Genomic DNA, 22,896 nt, shown 5'->3' with positions numbered 1-22,896 from the left:
AATTCAAAGCCAGCCTCAGTAACTTAGTGAGGCCCTAAGCAATTTTGTGAGACCATGTCTCAAAATAAAAAAGACCTGGGGGTGTGGCTCAATGGTTAAGTGCCCCTGGGTTCAAATCCCAGGTACCAAAAAAAAAAAAAAAAAAGGAAAAAAAAAATCCAGCTACACAATGGTACACTTGACCTCATTTAGCTAGAAGCTTTGGATGATTCCCAGAGCTAGAATTGCTAGTTTTCACATCTAATATGAAAACAGGGAAGGCTTCTGACAAAAATAGCTTTTCCATTACTGTACTTCAGAACCTCAAGTATTGTTTATCCAGAAAATGCTGTTATTCTGTCGATTTATTGCACATTCAGTATTGGCATAGAACCAGGCAAATTAAAAAATCTTTTAACTCACATCCCAGATCCCTGCCTTAATTTAGGGAAAGAACCAGTATGGATATAGTGGGGTGTTTTTTTTGTGTGTGTAGAGGCATCTGTTATGGAGCCTAAGATGTATGGGGAACAGGGGCCAGGTGAAGGAACTGGGTGAGTAGGTGGAAAGGACATGTTCAGATGAGGGAGGATGTGTTAACAGAAAGAGAGGAGCCTGTGCTTTAGCATCTTGGTTCTTATTCTCCTTGGAAGAATGTCCTTTGTCATGATCATCTGTGATGTGAAGGAACATGACACACTGAAGAGGTGGATAGAGGAAGCCTTGTGCCCCCTCTGTATCTGAGTGGGGACAGCATGGGGTATGTAAATGTAAGGAGACACAGCTGATCTGTAGAGAATCTCTCAGAGCCCATGAATATTTCTCTTCTAGTCTTGGGCTTTTATTGAGTATTGGGCAATTGGCTGTCCTAAACAGAGTTCTTATACACAGTATGGAATATTCTGAGTTAAGTAGCACTTTGTCAAAAAAGATGTCTTTTTTTTCTTTGTGTTGTTGCCATTTCATAGGTTTAATTATGAAATTATTTTTCTTTCTTCTAAATGACACTTAAATGTTTGGCTGGAATGTATGGCTGTGGACTGACAAAAAGCTGTCCATCAGTCTTCTGTTATCAAAAGTAGTCTCTTCTTTTTTGACAGTTCAAGATGCATCTGTAGGGAATGCAGAAGGATCATTCATGAAGGTGTTACAGGCCCGGAAGAAGAACACTAGCACTGAGCTTTCTATTGAGCCTGAAAAACCAGCTTCAGATAAAAATGGTGTCACCTTTTCGGGATTCTTAAATGAACAGCTAGATTTCAATGATGAAAGTGATGTTATAAGTGCATTAAATTACATATTGCCATATTTCTCAGAGGGAAATCTAGAAGACGTAGAGTCAACATTATTACCATTCATTAAACTGCTTTTTTCAAACGTACAAGATGGAGGTAATGCCATGGAATATTTGAAGAACAATACAAAGAACTCCTCTCTTTCAACTGCATCCAACAATTCAACTTATAAAAACAAATTAAAGAAGCTTCATTTTCCGGAAAATTTGTTAGATGCAGAAATTCAGGAAAAAATTGATGAGGTGAAAAAAAAAGAAAAAACTGCCATGCTTATGCAATCTAGGCTTTTAGGTCCCAAATTTAAACGCCAAATCTTTCAAAAGAAATTGGAAACTGCCCAACCACAGGAAAACAGCCTAGCAGAGATTGAGAGTACAAAGAAAAGGCTGAGGAGAGTAAACAGAGTCATCAAGGGGCCGAAGGGCATACGGAAAAGACACCTCAATGAAATGAGAAAACAGAGTATGGGAAGGAAACAGAGTGCCTGGGCACTTGCGGAGAATGTTGCCCAAGAAGGCAGGCTCAGGAGACCAATCCCAAGGGAACTAGAGCAGCTTCACAAGGTGTGGAGGAGGCCCAGGAAGTTAGTGGGAAACTCCCTCCTGGACGCTTCATTTACAAATGAACATAAGGCAGCAGTCTCTTCTTTTTTGAAACAATACTCCTTGGGCAAATCTCCCACCTCCTCCATTTCAAAATTACAGCCTGAGATTAGAAACAAAGCAAAAGACTTAACCTACACCCTTTTTGTTTTAGAAGATGCAAATGCTCGAGTTAAAAGCCTGAAGGCTGATAAACCAGTCATACGTTCCAAAAAGACTCACAGCTTTCATAAAACTTACCCTCTTGCAGCTCACAGAATACCCAAGGCCAAAGTGAGTCGAAAGTTCAGAAAAGATAATTTGCACAATAGACTGATGCTTGCAAAGAGGCCCCCATTCTCTGCAATAAGGAGCCTCATAAATTCCCCCCCACGAGGGGCCTTTTCATCTTTAGGAGACCTGAATTCTCAGGAGAATCCTTTCTCAGGATTATATGCTCTTTCAGAACCTATAGAAAGTGTTCCTGCAGAAAACAATACTGCAAAAATTCCTTCTGAAGGAACTATTTTTGAAGCAAACATTACTGTGTTGGATGAACCCACCTCTGAAAATGCAACCTATGAAAACGCTGGTGCAGAGGCTGTAGATTCTGCTGTGACTCCTTTCAACATAATGCCAACTGTTCAACAAACCAATGAGACACAATGGGAATACCTCAACGCGAACACTGACTCACAACCCAAGCCTGAAGACTTATCCTACCCATTGACGGCATCCCCAGGTGATCAGTTTGAAATTCAGCTAAACCAGCAACTTCGGTCCCTCATCCCCAACAATGACGTGAGAAGGCTCATTTCTCATGTTATTCGGACTTTGAAATTGGACTGCTCTGAACCCTATGTGCAACTGGCCTGTGCCAAGCTCCTCTCCAGAACAGGCCTCCTGATGAAGCTTCTCAGTGAGCAGCAAGAAATCAAGGTGTCCAAGGCTGAATGGGACACGGACCAGTGGAAAACTGAGAACTATATCACAGAAGCCCAGGGTGATAACAAAGAGCATGAGGAGACAAGTGAGGTGAGGGAAACTATTGAGCAAGAAGCCCAGACTTTTTCATCATTTAGGGTATACAATTGAAGCATTCAAGTGGGAAGACCAGGGGCTTCTAGTCCACATCTTGTCTTGGCCACATAACTTTGCCCAAGACAGTGATCCCCATTTTGTTCCATTAGAGAATAAAGTGGACTTAACACACAAGATAAACAAATAATAGGAAGAAAAATGTGTGATAATAAGATGTAACATATTAAATTTGGTGTGTTCTTTAAGAAACTGCAAGCTATTCACCTGGAAGAATGGAAATTTTGAATAGTTAACTTTCATCCTTTCCAGTCTCTTTTTTACTTAATAAAAATCATTCTTTTTCTTTCTTTTAGCTCACAAAAGGAGTCCCGGGATATGGTTATAACAACAAACTCATCTTGGCAATATCTGTGACTGTAGTGGTGATGATTTTGATTATAATTTTCTGTGTGATTGAGGTAAGGACAACAATCAATTCAGGTTTCCAGAATACATCTTATCATTGTAATAGATTTAGAACATATACCCTGAAAATCAAAGTTCCTTCCCCACCTACTACTTGACATTTCTCTTCAGTCACTAACACTGAGTTATGCTTTGTTCTTTTATTAAAAAATATATTCTAGGGAATTTTATTTATTTATTTTTATTTTACTTTTTGGTACCAGGGATTGAACCCAGGGGTATTTGAACATTGAGCCACATCTCCAGCCCTTTTTTGTATTTTACTTAGAGACAGGGTCTCACTGAGTTGCTTAGTACCTCGATAAATTGATGAGGCTGGCTTTGAACTCACAATCCTTTTGCCTCAGCCTCCCAAGCAGCTGGGATTATAAGTGTGCTTCACAGTGCCCAGCCCCAGAGACTTTTAAAGGAACTTCATTTCCAGGGAATCTTTGAGAAATTGAAACCAAGAGAACAAGTTATAATTTCTTAAGAAATTAAGACTAATATGGCCAGAGATGTCATCGTAGCAAAATTTGTCCAACCCAAAACCATGTTCACAATTTGTTACTCTCATTTTTGTAAAGTTTTGATGTACTTTCATTCTACCACTGATTTCTTTCCTTGTTACTGAAATGACAAGAGATGACTTCACTCTCAAGCAGCAGTCATTACCCTGGGGCAAAAGGAGAGGGCTAAAAGATAAAAGTGCTATATGTAGACTCAGTGGATCCACACAGCTTCCTCCTCCTCCAGTGTGTGAGGTATTGTCTAAGTAGGTGTTCAGGTAAAGCACTGCAGCTAAATTCTCATCAGGCTACTCCAGAGCAGGTCCTAGTGATAATAGTATATTCCTGGCTCTGGCTTCTGTTTACCTTCTGTTTGCTTACATGATGGTTTATTACTTTTCTCAATAGGCAGGTTTAGAATATTAAGAGTCATTTAACGAGCTGACAATCTTGATTCTACCCTCCCAATTCAACCATCCAACTTAGCTAGTTTGCCTTTTCTACTGTAATAGCAGTCCTCCATTCCAGCCAGAGCAGCCTCTCCATATACCCGTCACACCATGCTCATTCCTTGCCTATCTAAAATTCCCTTACTTTGCCATGTCTGTGGAAGTTTTATGAATCTGTCAAAAACCAATTCAAGTTCATCTTTCTTTACAAAGCCTTCTCTGAATACCCCAGTTCTCCTGGACCTATGCCAACTATGAGATTTGTTTCCATTTCTTGAGGTGATTGTGAAGCTTTGTCCCTCCCCTCATAATTTAAATTTTTGGTAAACAATTTTTTAAAAGATGACTATAGGAGAGAGAAACACCAACATCTCTGTTCCATTAATGGAGTGGAACAGAGATATATAAGGATCAGATGGCTCAGACTTGAATAGAAACCTGACTGAGTATATTACATATCTACAGAAAAATAGGTCCAGGCCAGGAGTGATGGCACACACCTATACTGCCAGTGACTTAGGAGTCTGAAGCAGGGAGATGGCAAATTTGAGGCCAGTTTGGGCAACTTAGCAAGACCCTTTCTCAAAATAAAAAAAAATGAAAGGGCTGAGTAGCTAGAGTAGGCTGGGTTCAATCCCCAGTACCAAAAAAAGAAAAGAAAAATATATCTACAGGAGAGCTGGTCAGTAGTAAAAGCACAGAAAAGACAAGAAAGAAACTGGTTTGAGGGCTGGGGTTGTGGCTCAGTGGTAGCGTCCTCGCCTAGCATGCATGAGGCACTGGGTTTGAACCTCAGCACCACATAAAAATAAAGACAATAAAGTCCATCAACAATAAAAAATATTAAAAAAAAAAGAAACTGGTTTGAATAGTGCCCATCCTAACATTTTGCGAGAGTAGCAATGGATCTCTGGGCAGGTGTGGAGTCAGTTTCACTGGCCGGACAACCCCTGGCCAGGAGAGGAGATGAATGGATCTATCTACCTTAGCCCTTTTGTTCTAATTCTATTCTCACCAAGTAGCTTTCCAGTTGGGCTTAAGTATGCCTCAGAGGCCTCTCTACAGAGAAGCAATTCCCTTGTGGTGTAGACAGATGTTCTGTTTGTGGAGCAGAAGTATTTCTTACTATCAGGTCATTTTCTGGCAATCTGTGTTGGGGTCAGTCCTGTAGCATCTATAAGGTGAGACTTCTCGGAAGAAAAGAAGTAAGTTCTCTCTTAGTGAAGACAGAGTCAAATTTTGAGCCTAAGGGGGTGCTTACACATGGGGTCAGTTTGCAAAAAGCCTCTGGGAAGATTATCACTGGCCATTGCACAGATGGTATGATCTGCATCTCTGGGTGGCATGTGGCCTTTCTTGAAATTTCTGTAAAATTTTATACTGATTTAAATTTGTTTATACAGCTGGGTATCATGGTGCATGGCTATAATCCAGTGACTCAGGAGGCCAAGGCAGGAGGATCACAAGTTCAAAGCTTGCCTCGGTTAATTTAGTGAGGCCCTAAGCAACTTAGTGAGACTGTGTCTCAAAATAAAACATAAAAAGGGCTTGGAGTATGGCCAGTGATTAAATGCACCTGGGTTCTATCCCTGGCCCCAAACAAATTTGTATGTACAATTCAATCTTATATTCGTGTTTATTTATATTTTTATTATTTCCTCTCCCCAATTAGATGATGAGCTCTAGGAAGACAAGGGAGGATGTAGTAGTAGATACTACTATAGTGGACAATATGGTGTTCAAAAGAAAAGAGATGAGATATTATGTCAATTCCACAATGAGGAATCATGTAAATCCAGTATCTGAAGTAGCATACAGAGTCTAGCAATAGAGAGACTCAAGTGATCCTAAGACGTTTGCATATATTTATATGCATGCATGTTATGTGTTAAGAATCAAACCCAGGGCCTTGGATATGCTTTGCCACTAAGCTACACTCTCAACCCCTGAGACTTTTTATTTATTTATTTATTTTTAATTTTTTTTTATTGTTGGTTGTTCAAAACATTACATAGTTCTTGATATATCATATTTCACACTTTGATTCAAGTGGGTTAGGAACTCCCATTTTTACCCCGTATACAGATTGCAGAATCACATCAGTTACACATCCATTGATTTTCATATTGCCATACTAGTGTCTGTTGTATTCTGCTGCCTTTCCTATCCTCTACTATCCCCCATCCCCTCCCCTCCCCTCCCCTCTTCTCTCTCTACCCCCTCTACTGTCATTCATTTCTCCCCCTTGTATTATTTTCCCCTTTCCCCTCACTTCCTCTTGTATGAAATTTTGTATAACCCTGAGGGTCTCCTTCCATTTCCATGCAATTTCCCTTCTCTCTCCCTTTCCCTCCCACCTCTCATCCCAGTTTAATGTTAATCTTCTTCTCATGCTCTTCGTCCCTACTCTGTTCTTAGTTACTCTCCTTATATCAAAGAAGACATTTGGCATTTGTTTTTTAGGGATTGGCTAGCTTCACTTAGCATAATCTGCTCTAATGCCATCCATTTCCCTGCAAATTCTATGATTTTGTCATTTTTTAATGCAGAGTAATACTCCATTGTGTATAAATGCCACATTTTTTTTTATCCATTCGTCTATTGAAGGGCATCTAGGTTGGTTCCACAGTCTTGCTATTGTGAATTGTGCTGCTATGAACATCGATGTAGCAGTGTCCCTGTAGCATGCTCTTTTTAGGTCTTTAGGGAATAGACCGAGAAGGGGAATAGCTGGGTCAAATGGTGGTTCCATTCCCAGCTTTCCAAGAAATCTCCATACTGCTTTCCAAATTGGCTGCACCAATTTGCAGTCCCACCAGCAATGTACAAGTGTACCCTTTTCCCCACATCCTCGCCAGCACTTGTTGTTGTTTGACTTCATAATGGCTGCCAATCTTACTGGAGTGAGATGGTATCTTAGGGTGGTTTTGATTTGCATTTCTCTGACTACTAGAGATGGTGAGCATTTTTTCATGTACTTGTTGATTGATTGTATGTCCTCCTCTGAGAAGTGTCTGTTCAGGTCCTTGGCCCATTTGTTGATTGGGTTATTTGTTATCTTATTGTCCAATTTTTTGAGTTCTTTGTACACTCTAGATATTAGGGCTCTATATGAAGTGTGAGGAGTAAAGATTTGTTCCCAGGATGTAGGCTCCCTATTTACCTCTCTTATTGTTTCTTTTGCTGAGAAAAAAACTTTTTAGTTTGAGTAAGTCCCATTTGTTGATTCTAGTTATTAACTTTTGTGCTATGGGTGTCCTATTGAGGAATTTGGAGCCCGACCCCACAGTATGTAGATCGTAGCCAACTTATTCTTCTATCAGACGCCGTGTCTCTGATTTGATATCAAGCTCCTTGATCCATTTTGAATTCACTTTTGTGCATGGCGAGAGAAAGGGATTCAGTTTCATTTTGTTGCGTATGGATTTCCAGTTTTCCCAGCACCATTTGTTGAAGATGCTATCCTTCCTCCATTGCATGCTTTTGGCCCCTTTATCAAATATAAGATAGTTGTAGTTTTGTGGATTGGTTTCTGTGTCCTCTATTCTGTACCATTGGTCCACCCGCCTGTTTTGGTACCAGTACCATGCTGTTTTTGTTACTATTGCTCTGTAGTATAGTTTGAAGTCTGGTATCGCTATACCGCCTGATTCACACTTCCTGCTTAGCATTGTTTTTGCTATTCTGGGTCTTTTATTTTTCCATATGAATTTCATGATTGCTTTCTCTATTTCTACAAGAAATGCCGTTGGGATTTTGATTGGCATTGCATTAAACCTATAGAGAATTTTTGGTAATATCACCATTTTGATGATGTTAGTTCTGCCTATCCATGAACAGGGTATATTTTTCCATCTTCTAAGATCTTCTTCTATTTCTCTCTTTAGGGTTCTGTAGTTTTCATTGTATAAGTCTTTCACCTCTTTTGTTAGGTTGATTCCCAAGTATTTTATTTATTTTTTTTTTTGAGGATATTGTGAATGGAGTGGTTGTCCTCATTTCCATTTCAGAGGATTTGTCACTGATATACAGGAATGCCTTTGATTTATGCGTGTTGATTTTATATCCTGCCACTTTTCTGAATTCATTTATTAGCTCTAATAGTTTCTTTGTAGACCCTTTTGGGTCTGCTAGGTATAGAATCATGTCACTGCAAATAGTGATAATTTAAGTTCTTCTTTTCCTATTTTTGTGCCTTTAATTTCTTTCGTCTGTCTAATTGCTCTGGCCAGTGTTTCGAGAAATATGTTGAACAGAAGTGGTGAGAGAGGGCATCCCTGTCTTGTTCCAGATTTTAGAGGGAATGTCTTCAGTTTTTCTCCATTCAGAATGATGCTAGCCTGAGGCTTAGCATAGATTGCTTTTACAATCTTGAGGTATGTTCCTGTTATCCCTAGTTTTTCTAGAGTTTTGAACATAAAGGGATGCTGTACTTTGTCGAATGCTTTTTCCGCATCTATCGAGATGATCATATGGTTTTTTAAATGTAATCTTTTAAAATTTAAATCACTGGGGGGCTGGGATTGTGGCTCATCAGTAGAGTGCTAGCACGGGCTAGCACAGGCAGGACCGGTTTGATCCTCAGCACCACATAAAAATAAAGGCATTGTGTTTTGTTCATCTACACCTTAAAAATAAATATAAAAAAATATTCAAATCACTGGAGAAAAAATGAATTAATAGTAATAGAAGCCTAATGAAGGAGCAAGTAATAAAAGATGCCTACTTTTCACCTTAAACATATTTCAGTAAATGTTAAAAAAAAAGAAAGAAATCATGATAGTAGTAGAAGAAAATAGAAGCAATATTTTTTTTTATAACCTGAGGGAAAAGAGCTTTCTAAGTCTGATATCACAGGCAGAAACCTTTAGCAGTCTTTAGCAGATGTGACCATCCTATCTCTGATGCCCATTAGCAAACAGTATGTATGGATGTGAAGCATATAGAACAAACAGTTTCCACATGTTATTTTATTTAATCCTCACAAAAATCCTGTAGGATAATATTATAAACCCTCTTTTACAAATGAAGGAGATCAACTGACCTGGGTGGCTAACCAAGAGCAAAATTCCAGTTCCTATTACAAAGCCTGTTCATCTCCTTAAGAGACAAAAATACTGGGAAATATTTGAAATGTTGAAATACAAAGAAAACCATTGCAAACCATTGTAAGGACTAACATGGATTTATAAAACTTTTTTTATACTAAATATGTTAGTCCTTAAGAAAATAAATCCATAAGAAAAAAGACAAGGGGGAGGGCTGTGAAGAGTAGGTGTGTTTCTAGTCAAGCCACCCACCTCTGTCACCAGCACTGCCTTGTGGCCATGGATGAGCTATTGTTATAACCAGTGGTCTCTATTACCTCATGGAATAAAGGTGATTTCAGATACTTTCTTCTACTGCTTTTCTAACATTGCATTTTTATTTATATTTTTAATCCTTCTGGAATTTGTGTTTTGTTTTAGTATGGTTGGAGTAGGGAATCTTTTCCCCCCCTACATGATTACCCAGTTGTTTCAAAACTATTTTATTTTATTCTTAATATTTTTTTTGGTTGTCAATGGACCTTTATTTATTTATTTGTTTGTTTGTTTGTATGTGTTGCTGAGAATCTAACACAGTGCCTCACACATGCCAGGCAAGTGCTCTACCACTGAGCCACCACCCCAGCCCTTAAAACTATTTTAATTAATGGTTGATTCTTTCTTCACTGATGTAAAATACCATCTTTATCTGGACTCTTTTTTCCCATTGATCCAGGTGTCTTTTTCTATACCAGTACTAACATCACACCACTTAATTCCAGTTGCTTTATAACATATTTCAAGCTATATATTTGGTAGGGCAAGCTCCTGCTCTCCTGATCATTTCGTACATTTCATCACTATTCTTATATATTTTCTCTGCCAAAAGAAAAACAAAATAAAAACAAAAACAAACAAACAAACAAAAAAACTGTCTTTGAATTTGAATAGGACTAGATTGAATTTGAAAATGAATTTGCGAATTAACATCTTTACAACATTCTGGGAACATGTAATCTCATGCCATATATTCATTTCTTCTTAATGTGCATTTATTTATTTATTTATTGTGGTGCTAGGGATTGAACTCAGGGGCACTCCACCACCGAGCTGCACTCCCAGTCTTTTTTATTTTTATTTTTTAGAAGGAAGCATTTCCTTCCATATTTTAGTTTTATGCGGTAAACCAAGTGCCTCACGCATGGTAGGCAAGTGCTCTACCACTGAGCTACAATTAAAAAAAATTTAAAAAATATTTTTTATTTTAAGACAGGGTATTTCAAAGTTACCCAGGCTGGCCTTAAACTTGATCTTCTTGCCTTAATATCTACTGCTGGGAATATAAGTGTGTGCCACCACATCCAGCTGAATTTTAGTATTTTCACTACATAGATTTTTTTAATTGGATCTTTTTAGTTATACATGACAGTAGAATCCATTTTGATATATAGTTTCAGTTCCTTTCCCCATTTATGCCCTCATTTATTTTTCATACTGCATTGATTAAGACCTCCTCAATGAGGTTGAACAGCAGCAATAACAGGCATCCTACTCTTATTCTTGATTTTAAAACGACACTGTTGTTTAAAGTTCTGGCAGACATGTTTATCAAGTTAAGTAGTTCTTTCTTTTTCTACTATTAAGTGTTTTTATTAGGAATTATCTGTTGGATTTTATCTAAAACAGTCAATAAAATATATTAAGTGCCAGCTGCATGCAAGACCCTAAGCTAGGTACTATGGAAGAGTCAGAGAACCATTAAAAGGATAGAATTCCTGCCCTCAGAAAAGTTATTATCTCACAAGGTAGATAAGACTTAAAATAAATATAAGGAATGAATAGAGACTTGGAGATTAGTGGTCATTGTGATACTTATGACTGTATTTTCTTCCAAAACAGATTTATTCCCATAAAACAGTACCACAAGATGATGAAGAAAAGTCCTTAAGGTAACTATGAGCCTGGCAGTATTTAAATGAGAATTTTATTTTATTTTTAATATTTATTTTTTAGTTGGACACAATATCTTTATTTATTTTTACGTGGTGCTGAGGATCGAACCCAGGATCGCACATGCTAGGCGAGCGCTCTACCGCTGAGCCACAACACCAGCCCCTAAATGAGAATTTTAGAACTCATCTATTTCAATCTTAACAGTGAGGAAACTGCTAAAGGCAGGAAGAATACTTCCTCTCATGTCTCCCCTGGCTCCAGGAAAACTAGTTTCCCAGCCTGCTGAGGTCAAAGGCACTAGCAGGGATGCATCTGCTGTCTCCAGTCCTTAAAGAAAGAGAGTGGAGGGCAAGAGGTTTGGGCTGTGCCTGCTCCCACTGTTCACGTGCATCAGACTCAGCTGGAGCCCTTCTTTGAGGCTTTCAGGGACAGGGAAGACCTTGGGTCATTAGCGTGCTGTGCTATTCCCCTTCCAGGCTGGCGGAAGTAGAAGTAGAATGTATGAGTCCTTCCTCCAGGTGGTAGGAAAACTTTACCTTCTTGCCTTACTGGTCACCTTCTCACCCCCACTCTCTATTCCTTTTACCTAGATTTCATAGAATTTTAACAGGGAGCTTAGAAATAGTAGTTTGTCTCTTCCTTTTATAATAAGAAACGGAGAATAAGAAAGGGAAAATATCTTACCCTGTGGTCACAGTTAGTGTCAGAAAATGGTTCCTTTCCAGCTAGGTACTTCTCCATTAATTATACCCACACTTGGGCTGTGAGCAACATTTGATATTGTGAATTAGTAGACACATTTCAATGTAAACATCAGCAATGTTTGAAACAATGCACAGGTTTTTTTTCCTATTGTTTTTTGTTATGTATATGTCTAAACTGATTTTACAACTCAATCATAAGTGACAGCCTGCAATATGGAAATCAGTGAGCTAGACAACTTTACTAATTGGACTTTGGTATTTACTTGATGTAATTCAACTTGTAGGATAAAGCAGCTAGGAAATAGAAACACCTTCTCCCTCAAGAGCCACCCTGCTCCCCACCCCAAAATGATGATACATGTTGAGATTTAAGTCCAAAGAGGACTGATGTGAAAGGCTCTGGAGAGAGTAAAACACTTCAGCCCAGTATGGTTGTGTACTGTACAAGGTATTTAGCCAAGAGGGTAAGCAGAGTTGCTAATCCTGCCTATGCTCATGTGGCTCTTTGGGAACATACATAGAGAGTTCTGGTAGCCCAGCATGCAGGGAATTGTTTTTAGGACCCCAGGTCTAGCATGATTTTGCTCATTGTGCTTATGAACTAAGGTATAGGCTTTGTCCTAAAAAGACCAAAGGTGCACATTACAAAAAGACATGAAAAATGGCATCCATCACTAATTGTCTTGTGCATGTGTTTCCCCCCAGGAGCTGTTGCGGGTTTCTGTGTAGGAGAAGCTCAACGGAAAGTGAAAATCAGGTAAATCTGAAGAGAACCCAGTGCTGTGGCCAGGGAAGGCAGCAGGAAGCAGAATTAATGTTCCACTTTCTGTTTTCTAGGAGGGCTTTTTCTGGTTAAGGCGGCCACTTTGGCTTAGAGATACGTACAGACCTCTCAATGCCACACTTAAGAAAAACATGGCACAGAAGCTACATGACAAGGACTCCTCTGATGAGGATGAGATTTTCAATAAGGATGCTGGGTAAGTGACTGGGGGTGATATAAAATTCTCAAGTGAAGAGGTAAGGAAAAGCTTAATTGCTCCTTTCAAGAGTAACAACCTTGTCTTTGTTCTTCTCCCAGGGATGAAGCCCCATCACAGACCTCTGCTCCTACTGAGGGCGGAGAGTAAATCTGTCTTGCCTCAAGCGACTGGCAAATTTTATTTTCTAATATTGGCTTCTCATCAGTGCTTGTAAAATACTTTTTTTTCTCATATTAAAAGGTACAAAATTCACAACCAATCCTAGCCATGTGGTAAAAAGTAACATGTAAATAGTTAAATATGTGTATATAAACAACAAGGGCATAGGCAAGTAGAGCTGGTCTAGAGCTAGAATCCTCTATAGCAGCCATGCTTCTGTAAGAGGCAGTGTGTGCAGAGTTGGAAAGAGCTTCTAGGCCTCATGCCCCAGTGTAAATAATCATCTTTCAGAGGGCCAGAAAACACATCATCTTCAAGGAGTGTGGATTTCTAAATAAAATACCAGTTGTTCTGGTGCGCTCTTTCTGGTTCAAGAACCAATCGTTTGAAACTTAGTTGACCTCATGCCCATGAAGATCTTCCACCTTCTGGCCCCTCTCATCAGGTATTGGGGTTGCCAGAATATTTGAATCATTGAACTTGCTGCACTGTGGGGCCAAGCTGTGCTTTTCTTCCCAAGCCTTCAAATCATGTGCAAACATATACCCTGTCTTCGTAGGGGATTCTCCACCCTTTAAAAGTTGGTAGAAAATTAATATTGGTTTATTGGTTTTTCATTTTTAAAATGTTGACCCAGTCGGCAGGGTCTGGGGACCCATCTGCGGAGTCAGTACTGCTCGGGAGGTGGAACTGAGGTCCAATTCTGCACTTCCCGGCGTTCCCCTTGGGAGCTCCCAGATAGAAAGGGGTTGGTCTGAGGAAGATGACGAAGTCGCCCACTCCCCGGGGCACCATTCCGTCCCTGGATTGGGTAATATGGCAAAATGTTAACAGTTGTGCTTCTGGGTGAAGACTATCCTGTTGCTTGGATTTTTTTTTTTTAACCTTTTTCAACGAAAGAGTATTGTCTCATATATAATCCTCTGGGATTGTTTTCCTGGCCTGATGTCATATCTTTAAGAGTCGCTCAAGTTGGTGCATGCAGCTGAGGTTCACTCTTCGACTCCTGCATTGCATTTCATCAGGTGTCTATAATTTATGTGTCCGAATTTCTTTTGATGTACATTCTTCATTTTGGCTTTGTTCTGCTATTACAAACAGGGCTTCAAAGCTATTCCCAAACCACCAATGCTCCTCGAGTCCTTCAGAAATGAGGTTGAGCACCTCGGGTCATACCAACACTCGGTACTCAGGGACCAGAGTGACAGCAGAGCCGTTTCCTGTCAGGCGGTTCCTCCCGGCCAGGCTGGTCTGACTTGTTCTCTTTGCTGTCTGACAGATTCCTGTTTCCAGCTCTGAGATTTAGAGCCCACCTATGGCTTCTCTTTGAGGGAACTTAAAATCGCACCTAAAAATGAAATCGGTGAACATTTGACTCATTTCTTGTAGATTTTGGAGGATTGGCTCTCACAAGACAAGGTGCAGCAGGAGGGCAGGAACCGGGCCTGGCTAATTCACGTGGCACCCTCAGCACCAAACACCATGCCTGGCAGGTTGTCAGTGGTCAGGGAGAAAACAGGACCAAGGAAAAGAGTCCACTAACGGACGAGCACAGTGGCGCCAGGGCTGGGCATGTGCCTTGGTTGAACTGTGTGCATTTCATTTTATAAGATCGCCCTGTCGTCATGGGACCTTTCTTGGACTTATTTCATGCTCTGACATTAGTCATCTATTTGCCACTTAGGCTATCACTTAAATTCTCCATCGTGTAGTTTCCAGTTTGTTTTGCTGCTATGAATAGCACTTTTATGAACATATTTTTCCTCTTTCAGATTAATGCCTTATAAATTCTCTAAAGTGGAATTATGAATTCAAAGGATATAAAATCTCGCAAATCGGTTATATATTGCCCAAGAGATTGAATCTTGAAAACTGAACTAATTTACAGTGCCCTAGTTATATCTACTGATTTCCAAACAGTTCTGCTAAGATTAGTTTTTCTGTTTTTACTATTTTTTTGGGGGGGGGGGGGGCGGGGGTGGTTACTGGGAATTGAACTTGGGTACTCAACCACTGAGCCACATCCTCAGCCCTATTTTGTATTTTATTTAGAGACAAAGTCTTACTGAGTTGCTTAGAGCCTTGCTTTTGCTGAGGCTGGCTTTAAACTCACAATCCTCTGCCCCAGCCTCCCGAGCCGCTGGGATTACAGGCATTCGCCACCGCACCCATCTGTTCTTACTAGTTTAAGTATTTAAGTATTTAATTTCTTGGGATCTTTGCACCTTCTATGCAACAATTTGACAGCTGAATTTCCTCAAGTGTGATCAGCTGTAACTTGAAATTAAATTTTCTTTTTTCGGTGCTGGGGATGAACCGAGAGCCTCACACAAACATTAAGTTCAAGTTGCAAAACTGAACCACACCACTCCTCAAGTTTTCTAATTGTAGACCAGTTGTCTCAATAATATTTAAAAGTAAAGATTTCTCTTTCCCTATATGTGTAATATGAATTGTAATGCATTCTGCTGTCATATAAAGATAAAAAATTAATTTAAAAAAAGAAAAAAAATATATTTCTTTTTCCATTAGACTGTTGTTTTAGTATATAGCACATTGAGTTTTTATATCAGTTTAAATCTACTTCTGGAATTTCTTCTAGTCCATTGGACTTTCTACTGTTTATTTTAACTCAATGCCATATGTTTTCCATGATTGGGACACCATCTAAAACTTGAAAGGTCAACTCTCCTCATTGCCTTTCTATTTAAAAACAACAACAACAAAAAAAACTAAAAAAACAAAACAAAACAAAAAAACTTATTTGGAACTCTTGTCTGCTTTATTTATTTATTTCATGCCAAGGGTACTGAACCTGTGGTGTAGGGATTAAAAGGTCCTGTCCTGCCCAGGGTCTGGGGATGTAGCTCAGGGGTGGAGCATAGTATGCCAGAGGCCCTGGGTTTGATCCCAGGCACTCCCCACCAAAAAAAAAAAAAAAAAAAAAGAACCCAAACCAAAGCCCCTGCTCAGGCAGTGTTTTTAATTCAGAAAGGGAGGAAGTGGCCTCACCAGGGAGGAGCTTGAGGAGCTCAGGAGAGAAAGGCTCCTTCCAGCTGAGGGCAACTGGGCATCCTCCAGTGTGACTGCTCAGGTGTGAGCCAGGTGAGGCCTCTGTAAGGGAAGGCCAGGGTGCAGAGACAGACCTGTGGGAAGCTGGTGTTTCTGGAAGGGGAAAAAATAGGCACAGAGGCTTCACTGGACAGCACATGGGGCACTGTGGGTAACTAACAGCAAGTAGCTCAGTTAAGACTCATGCAAGGGGTTGAAAAGAAAGGAAGGATCTGCCGGGCGTGGTGGTGCACACCTGTCATCCCAGCAGCTCAGGAGGCTGATGCAGGAGGATCGTGAGTTCAAAGCCAGCCTCAGCAAAGGTGAGGCACAAAGCAACTCAGTGAGACCCTGTCTCTAAATAAAATACAAAATAGGGCTGGGGGTGAGGCTTGGTGGTCAAGTGCCCCTGAATTCAATCCATGACAACCCCCCCCCCCAAAAAAAAGGAAAAAAAGGGCTGTGGATATGGCACAGTGGTTAAGCACTTGGTACAAAAAAAAAAAAAAAGTGGGTTTGGGGGGCAGAAGCCTGGCTGAGAAAGGCTTTGAATTCATTCAACAAGTTTAAAACTTATAAAGCTGCCTTTTAGGATCATGAACTAGGCAGCAATGGCAGCTCTGGACTGAAGATGGAGAGGAAGCTGGAGGGAGAAACCATGGATGCAAACGGCATCACAAGAACTAGAGGACAGAAAACCATCAGCTGGGTGCAGGGGCACACACCTGTTATCCAGCTACTTGGGAGGCTGAGGCAGGAGGATCTCAAGTTTGAGACCAGCCTTCACAACTTAGTGAGGCCCTAAGTAACTCAGTGAGACCCTGTCTCTAAATAAAATACAAAATAGGGCTGGGGATGTGGCTCAGTGGTTAAGCACCCCTGAATTCATTCCCCACTACCAAAAAATAAAAATAAATAAAAATAAAAAGGACTGGGGATGTAGATCAGTGGAAGAGCACCCCTGGGTCCAACACCCAGTACTGCCCCCCAAATTAGTTACTTAGGAGTTTGTACATTGAGTACTGTGTTTGGTCGTATTTGAGTCCCTCTATATTTATAGTCTCTCTTCTTCATAATAATAAAAATGGCAATAATTTAATATTATTTCCTAAGAAATGATTCTGTGCCTAGTATTGTACTGGCTACATCTTTCAGACATACTTATCTCATTTGTATGTAATTCTCACAGGAACCCTATAAGGGGAACATTATTATTCCCATAAGTGTCCTAAATGAAGACACTTGAGCCTCTACCTGAGGTCCCACAGCTGATGAGTGGCATTAATCTTGGTCCCTTGAATCCTGCCCCCATTTATGGAGGGGAACACGCCAGCCACACCCCCACTCCTGCCTCAATCTACAGGAAAGAGGACCCATCAGTGATAGCCACTTCACACTATCCTCCCAACACCTTGGGGACAACAGGGAAGCCTGGGGAACTCTGTTTCCTTCATTTCCCTGTAGAAGGACCCAGCCCCCCATAGATGCATTTCACCACTTCTTTTTGAGATGAGCCCCGAGAAAAGAGCCCTCAGTCCCATTCTGGGATTTGTCACTGTGGGTGATGTCTGTGTGTTTGTCTTCCTTCAATTCAGGGGAACACAAGAGGTAATGACCAGGACCCCTGAGTGTCCTCAGGATCCTAGAATCCTGAAGGAAAGGTCAGTGGTAGCCAGGGAGAAGGGAGAGGAGGGCCTGCAGGCCTGAGGGCAAAGGCCTGGTGGTGCGGGAGGAGGGCCAGGCAGGACAGGGCAGAGGGTGCCGAAGGGAGCAAAGGCACAGGGGCTGAGGTTTCAGCTTCTTCTGCAACAATGCAGGAGAACAGAATGCGCACTCAGAGGGCTACAGGGGGGAAGGGGCAGGGCTGGGGTGGGCAGAAAGTGTGGACCCAGCAGAACGAGTGGGAGGGTCTGTGCTAGAAGCGTGCAGCGCCAAGGGCCTGGGAGAAGGGACAGAGTTCCCAGGAGAGGAGGAAGGGCAGGAATGAACCAGAGCTGGACCAACTCCATCTGTTTCCTAAGAGGCTGTGGCAGGCTGACCCCGGGATTGGCCTGGGCAGCAGATGCCACCTTACAGCCTTCTACTGGCCTGCTGTTTACTGACCCATCCCCTAGCTGATGAGCACCTAGGATTTGCAGTGCCCAGGTTGGGTTCCAAGAGCTGTGTCACCACTCCAGTGGCCCACCCCAACCAGACTTATAGGACCTAATCCTGGGAAAGGGGTCCTCCCATCCCATGCAGGACTAAACAGGAAGACACATTTCCTGTCAGCAATGCCTGGCCCTCCAAGTCCAGGGACCCCCACTGGAGCTGCAGGGGTTGGTAGGCTCAAAGGAGGCACCCATAGGCCTTGACCATCTGTCAGCACTGCGCAGTCTCAGTAAACACACTGAACGAATGAATGAGCTTGTGACCCTCTGACTTCAGGGAAGCTGGGGTGCCAGGCTAGGGAACCTTGAGTCCCTCACTCTGTACTTGTTTATTGACATCTCCTTGGAAGGGGCACTACAGTGACCCTGAGCATACTGAGGGGGGCAAGATCCCTGAGTCCTTGGCCCACTGAGACATGGGGGAGCAAAATGCCCAAACAGTTGCCCTGTAACTCAGGGCTCCTCACTCCACCCTCCTCCTCAGGATCCCTCTCAGAAGGACACAGGAGAGGGTGTCCTAGAGGACTTGGAGCTACAGAGAAAATTTCCAGCCTTCCTTAACATATGCCCCGGGGCTTCATCTGACCTGGTATTAAAGGGTTCAGCCTCTCTGGCCTCACCTGCATTGGAATCCCATTTTTCCCACTTTCTAATGGTGTGGTCATGAGCAAAGTCACTGCTCAACTCTTGACTCTCAGGGCATAAAGGGCAAGAGACGCTCATGGGGCTGTGAGAGGTGAGGAGCAGCTGCTGGAAAGCACTAGGCCCATCTGGGCCTCCACTGCTGTGGTCATACCTCCATTTTTTTTTTTTTTTTTTTTTTTTGGTATTGGGGATTGAACTCAGGGGTACTAGACCACTGAGTCATATCCCAGCCCTATTGTGTATTTTATTTAGAGACAGGGTCTTACTGAGTTGCTTAGTGTCTTGCCATTGCTGAGGCTGGCTTTGAACTTGAGATCCTCCTGTCTCAGCCTCCTGAGCTGCTGGGATTACAGGCGTGCGCCACTGTGCCCAACCCCAGCCCTTTTTTGTATTTCATTTAAAGAGAGGGTCTCACTGAGTTGCTTAGGGCCTAAGTTGCTGAGTCTGGCTTTGAACTTGTGATCCTCCTGCCTCTGCCTCCCGAGTCACTGGGACTACAGGCATGTGCTATGGTGCCCGGCCTCATCTCTCCTTTTTAATGCATAAATCAATGGTGGATTCAAATGAAGACTCTCCTGGGAAGTTCACAGCATTCTCATCTCATCTGACCAAGTCACGGGATCATGTGGGATCAGAGAGCCAAGACTTCTCTGGTCTGAGCAAATGGACACCCAAACCCAGGCTTCCTCCTCCCACACCTGTATCCAGGGGAGAGCAGGGATCCATTGCAAGCACAGTGGGATGGGGCACCCCAGGCCCTGGCAGCTCACCGAGGGACAGCAGCTGCAGCAAGTAAAAGTGAGTTTTTCGGGGAAAGAAGAAGGCTCTGAACTCTGATTCCTGGGGGGAGCCAGCTGGAGGTGCGGGGAGCTTTTCTGGCTGGCTCTGGCGGCAGCTGCAAGTACCAGAGGCTTGCTACCCGATTACTCTTAGAAGTAACTTGCCCTCACTGTCCTTTGGACCAATGTCCTTCCTCATGGGAGGATTCCTCAAGGTCTTTTCATTTCACAACTAGGAGAGCAGATCCCCCTTTCCAATCCCTACCTCGTTCTTCTGCTCCAAAACTGCCAGCGCTTCCCCAGAGTTCCCACAGCCAGCCTGCAAGTTGCTTCCCCATTTTGGCCTCCCAGGAACCTGGCCAGTTTCTTTCAGGAGCCCAGCAAGCTTCCACATTATCCCCAAGACAGCCGGGGCCACCTTTCTGGTCTCCCCTCTGCTCCTCTCCCTGCTCTGCAAAGCCTGGCCCACCCGACTTCTCTCTAGAGATCCTCACTCCTTGAAGACAGCTCTTTCTCTCTCTGGCTCTAGCCATTAAGCACTCTTGCCCCAGCCTTTCACTTCCTAGTTGCATGACTCAAATAAACTATCAGATCCCTCTTAGCCTCCATTTCCTCCTCTGCAAAAAGGGTCTAACAATACCTATCTCCTTGGGTGTTTTCAGAATTAAATGAGAAATGGCACCCTGAGCCTTTTAGCATGGCTGTGAGCCATGAGCAGGCACCCACCAGTGGAATCCCACCTCCCCATCCTGTTAAATGTTTTCCGTTTCATTCTCCCACAAGGGATGCATCTTACACTCTTCTCTCCCTCCCTCCGGAAGTCCCTGACTCAGTGCTGAGCAAACTGAATGCTCCAAAAGTGCAGTAATACATCAATTAACTAAGAGGACACTTCCAGAAACAAGCTCTGTGGGGCACTCACAGGGGTGGAAAAGATGGCCCCTGTCATTGCACACCAAGAAGGCCCTGCAACCCCTTGGCCCCAAAAGGCTCCCTGTTGGTGGTCAGGAAACCGCCCACATAGCCCCTCCCTGGGGCGTTTTCACCACCACGCTGGACTGCCAAGCAAACCACCTCCCACAGCATTTCCTGGGGCTCCCAATGCTGGTGGATTTCTCCCAGGGCTCACCTGATTCATCAGGTGAGAGAGATGAGAGCTCTTCGGGAAGGAATTCAGCCAGGAAGCTCTGCACAGGCTTCCCAGAGGAGGGACAAATGGCAGTTGGCAGGGTGGGGTCAGAAGCACCCCAGGCAGAGGGGGGAGATGTGTACAGAGGCAACAAGAAAGGTAGGCCGCAACTTCATTCACTTCCTGCTCAACTGCTCCAGTGGGAATCCCCTCCCTCCCACCCATGTCCTCTCAGACCTGGGCTTCCTCTGGTGGAGTGATCCATGCAGCCCAACCTCTGAGGCTGTGGGTACTGTGGTCCAGGGGCACAGTTGTGGGGACAGCATGGAGGACCAGAAACCAGTCAGGAGGCAAGAGGACCCACTCCTGGCCTCCTTGTTCTCCCTGACTGGGCCCCTCAGCGGGCACCTCCAGCTCCCTCTGCCCAAAGCTCCCTGGGGAAAAAGGCTGAGTCAGCACTCTGGCCACCACTCTCCCAGGGCTTGGCTTTACCCAAGGACTGGGGCTCTGGGAATGGCCATCCTCTTCTTCCTCCCTCCCACTGCTCCTTCACAGAGGAGTGAGGCTCAGGAAGGAGTGCAGGGAGGCCTGTGCTCTGTGTGCTTTGTGTTTGTCCAGCCTGCAACTCCAGGTTGGTCTGGAATTCAGGAGGGACTCTTCCTGGTGAGAATGTGGGTCGCCCTGGCCCGCCTTTCCTTCTCCTGGGCAGATGTGAGTCTTGGATGCCCATGGCACGCCAGGCCAGGCCAGAGGCTTCAGGCTTTCCAGGGGCTGTCTGGTCCTTGCACAGAACTGCATTCACTGCTCTGACTGTCCCCTTTCACTCACCCAACCCCGAATTAAATGGGAAGCAGGAGTTGGTCCCAGCACCCAGCGCCTTTCACTCCAGTCAGCCCCCAAGATGTGGATCTTTTCCTTTAACTCCCAGATTCTTGGCAATGGATCTGTCTATCCCCATATTCTGCTATCACCCTTGAAAAAGCAGCAGGAAGGCAAGGGTACCATTTGAGGGTTTGTTTGGTTGGCTTTCTGTTGGTCGAGTTTTGGCATCTTTAGCAGCTCTTTTGCCGTTCAAGATCTGTCCACTCTGGAGAGGCGCCCGCTTGGCCAGGGCCGCCCAAACAGCATCTCTCTCTCTCTCTCTCTCTCCCTCTCCCTCCCTCTCTCTCTCTCTCTCTCACACACACACACACACACACACTCACACACAGGCACCCAGTCTGTCGTTTCAACTTCATGGCATAAAACTGTCCCCACAGAGCTCGACCGGAGCGTGGGGATGCCGCATGCCACAAGCCGTCCTTGAAGACCAAGTGTGGACAAGAAAATATAAACAGCCCCCTCCCCGCCCGAGACGCGAGACGAGCAAAAGAACCCTTGAGCCCGGATGGTGCGGGACCCCAGTAGCGCACCAGTCCTGGGACAGAGCGAGGGACTCGCTGGGGACCGCTGGGCCGAGCCCCTGGTTCCCCGGGCGCGCAGGGCCGGCCGGGTGGTCCGGGAGGCCGGGCGGGGGTCCCGCAGCCCGCCTTCTCCCAGGCGGCGGCCCCGGCTCCCCTCCCCCGCCGCCCGCCACATCTGGTTCCACTCAGGTCCTCCCCCACCTCCAAGCGCGCTCCTCCTCCCCTCTCCTCCCCCGCTCGCAGAAGAGCCGAGACGATTTTTAAAAACCCAGTCACACACACAGGCACACGCACACACGCTTCTGGGGAAAAGAGGGGGGAAAGGAGGGAAAAGTCTGGAGAGGCCCGTTTCCCGCGCCCGGCCCCCAAAGTTGGCCAAGTTGGCAGCGCCTTACCCGGGAGGGCGGCGGCGGCGACGGCGGCGGCCCCGGGAGGGTTGAGGTGCAGGCCCCCCAGGAGCAGGACGCATCGCAGCAGGTGACGAGGCCAGCGTGCGGGGGGCTGAACGATGGGCCCCATCCCCGCGGCGCTCAGTGGACGCGGGACCGAGGGCGCAGGGGGCGGTGCGCGGTGGCAGCCCTGGCGATGGCTGAGGTGGCTGAGGGGCTCGCGTCC

General features: G+C 44.0%; 1 protein-coding gene and 1 long non-coding RNA gene across 2 annotated transcripts in view; one reads left to right on the top strand and one right to left on the bottom strand.

Annotated features, from left to right (window-relative positions):
- LOC114082462 (leucine-rich repeat-containing protein 37A-like) overlaps positions 1–13,229 on the top strand; it is a 35,728-nt gene extending 22,499 nt beyond the window's left edge. Inside the window, exons 7-12 of the mRNA XM_071603812.1 lie at positions 1,080–2,890; positions 3,250–3,354; positions 11,225–11,274; positions 12,688–12,739; positions 12,820–12,962; positions 13,064–13,229. Coding sequence (XP_071459913.1) covers positions 1,080–2,890; positions 3,250–3,354; positions 11,225–11,274; positions 12,688–12,739; positions 12,820–12,962; positions 13,064–13,112 — 2,210 coding nt within the window. The 3' untranslated portion in view covers positions 13,113–13,229. The remainder of the gene's footprint in view (positions 1–1,079; positions 2,891–3,249; positions 3,355–11,224; positions 11,275–12,687; positions 12,740–12,819; positions 12,963–13,063) is intronic.
- The window catches only part of LOC139702480 (uncharacterized), a 33,134-nt gene extending 10,238 nt beyond the window's left edge, over positions 1–22,896 (bottom strand). Inside the window, exon 1 of the long non-coding RNA XR_011705125.1 lies at positions 22,677–22,896. This is a non-coding gene — a long non-coding RNA (uncharacterized lncRNA). The remainder of the gene's footprint in view (positions 1–22,676) is intronic.

Source organism: Marmota flaviventris, chromosome 17 (assembly GCF_047511675.1).
Source record: "Marmota flaviventris isolate mMarFla1 chromosome 17, mMarFla1.hap1, whole genome shotgun sequence".
In the NCBI taxonomy this organism is placed as follows: Eukaryota; Metazoa; Chordata; class Mammalia; order Rodentia; family Sciuridae; genus Marmota; species Marmota flaviventris.
The sequence above is the reverse complement of the archived record's forward strand: the minus strand, read 5'-3'. Positions and strand labels throughout refer to the sequence as shown.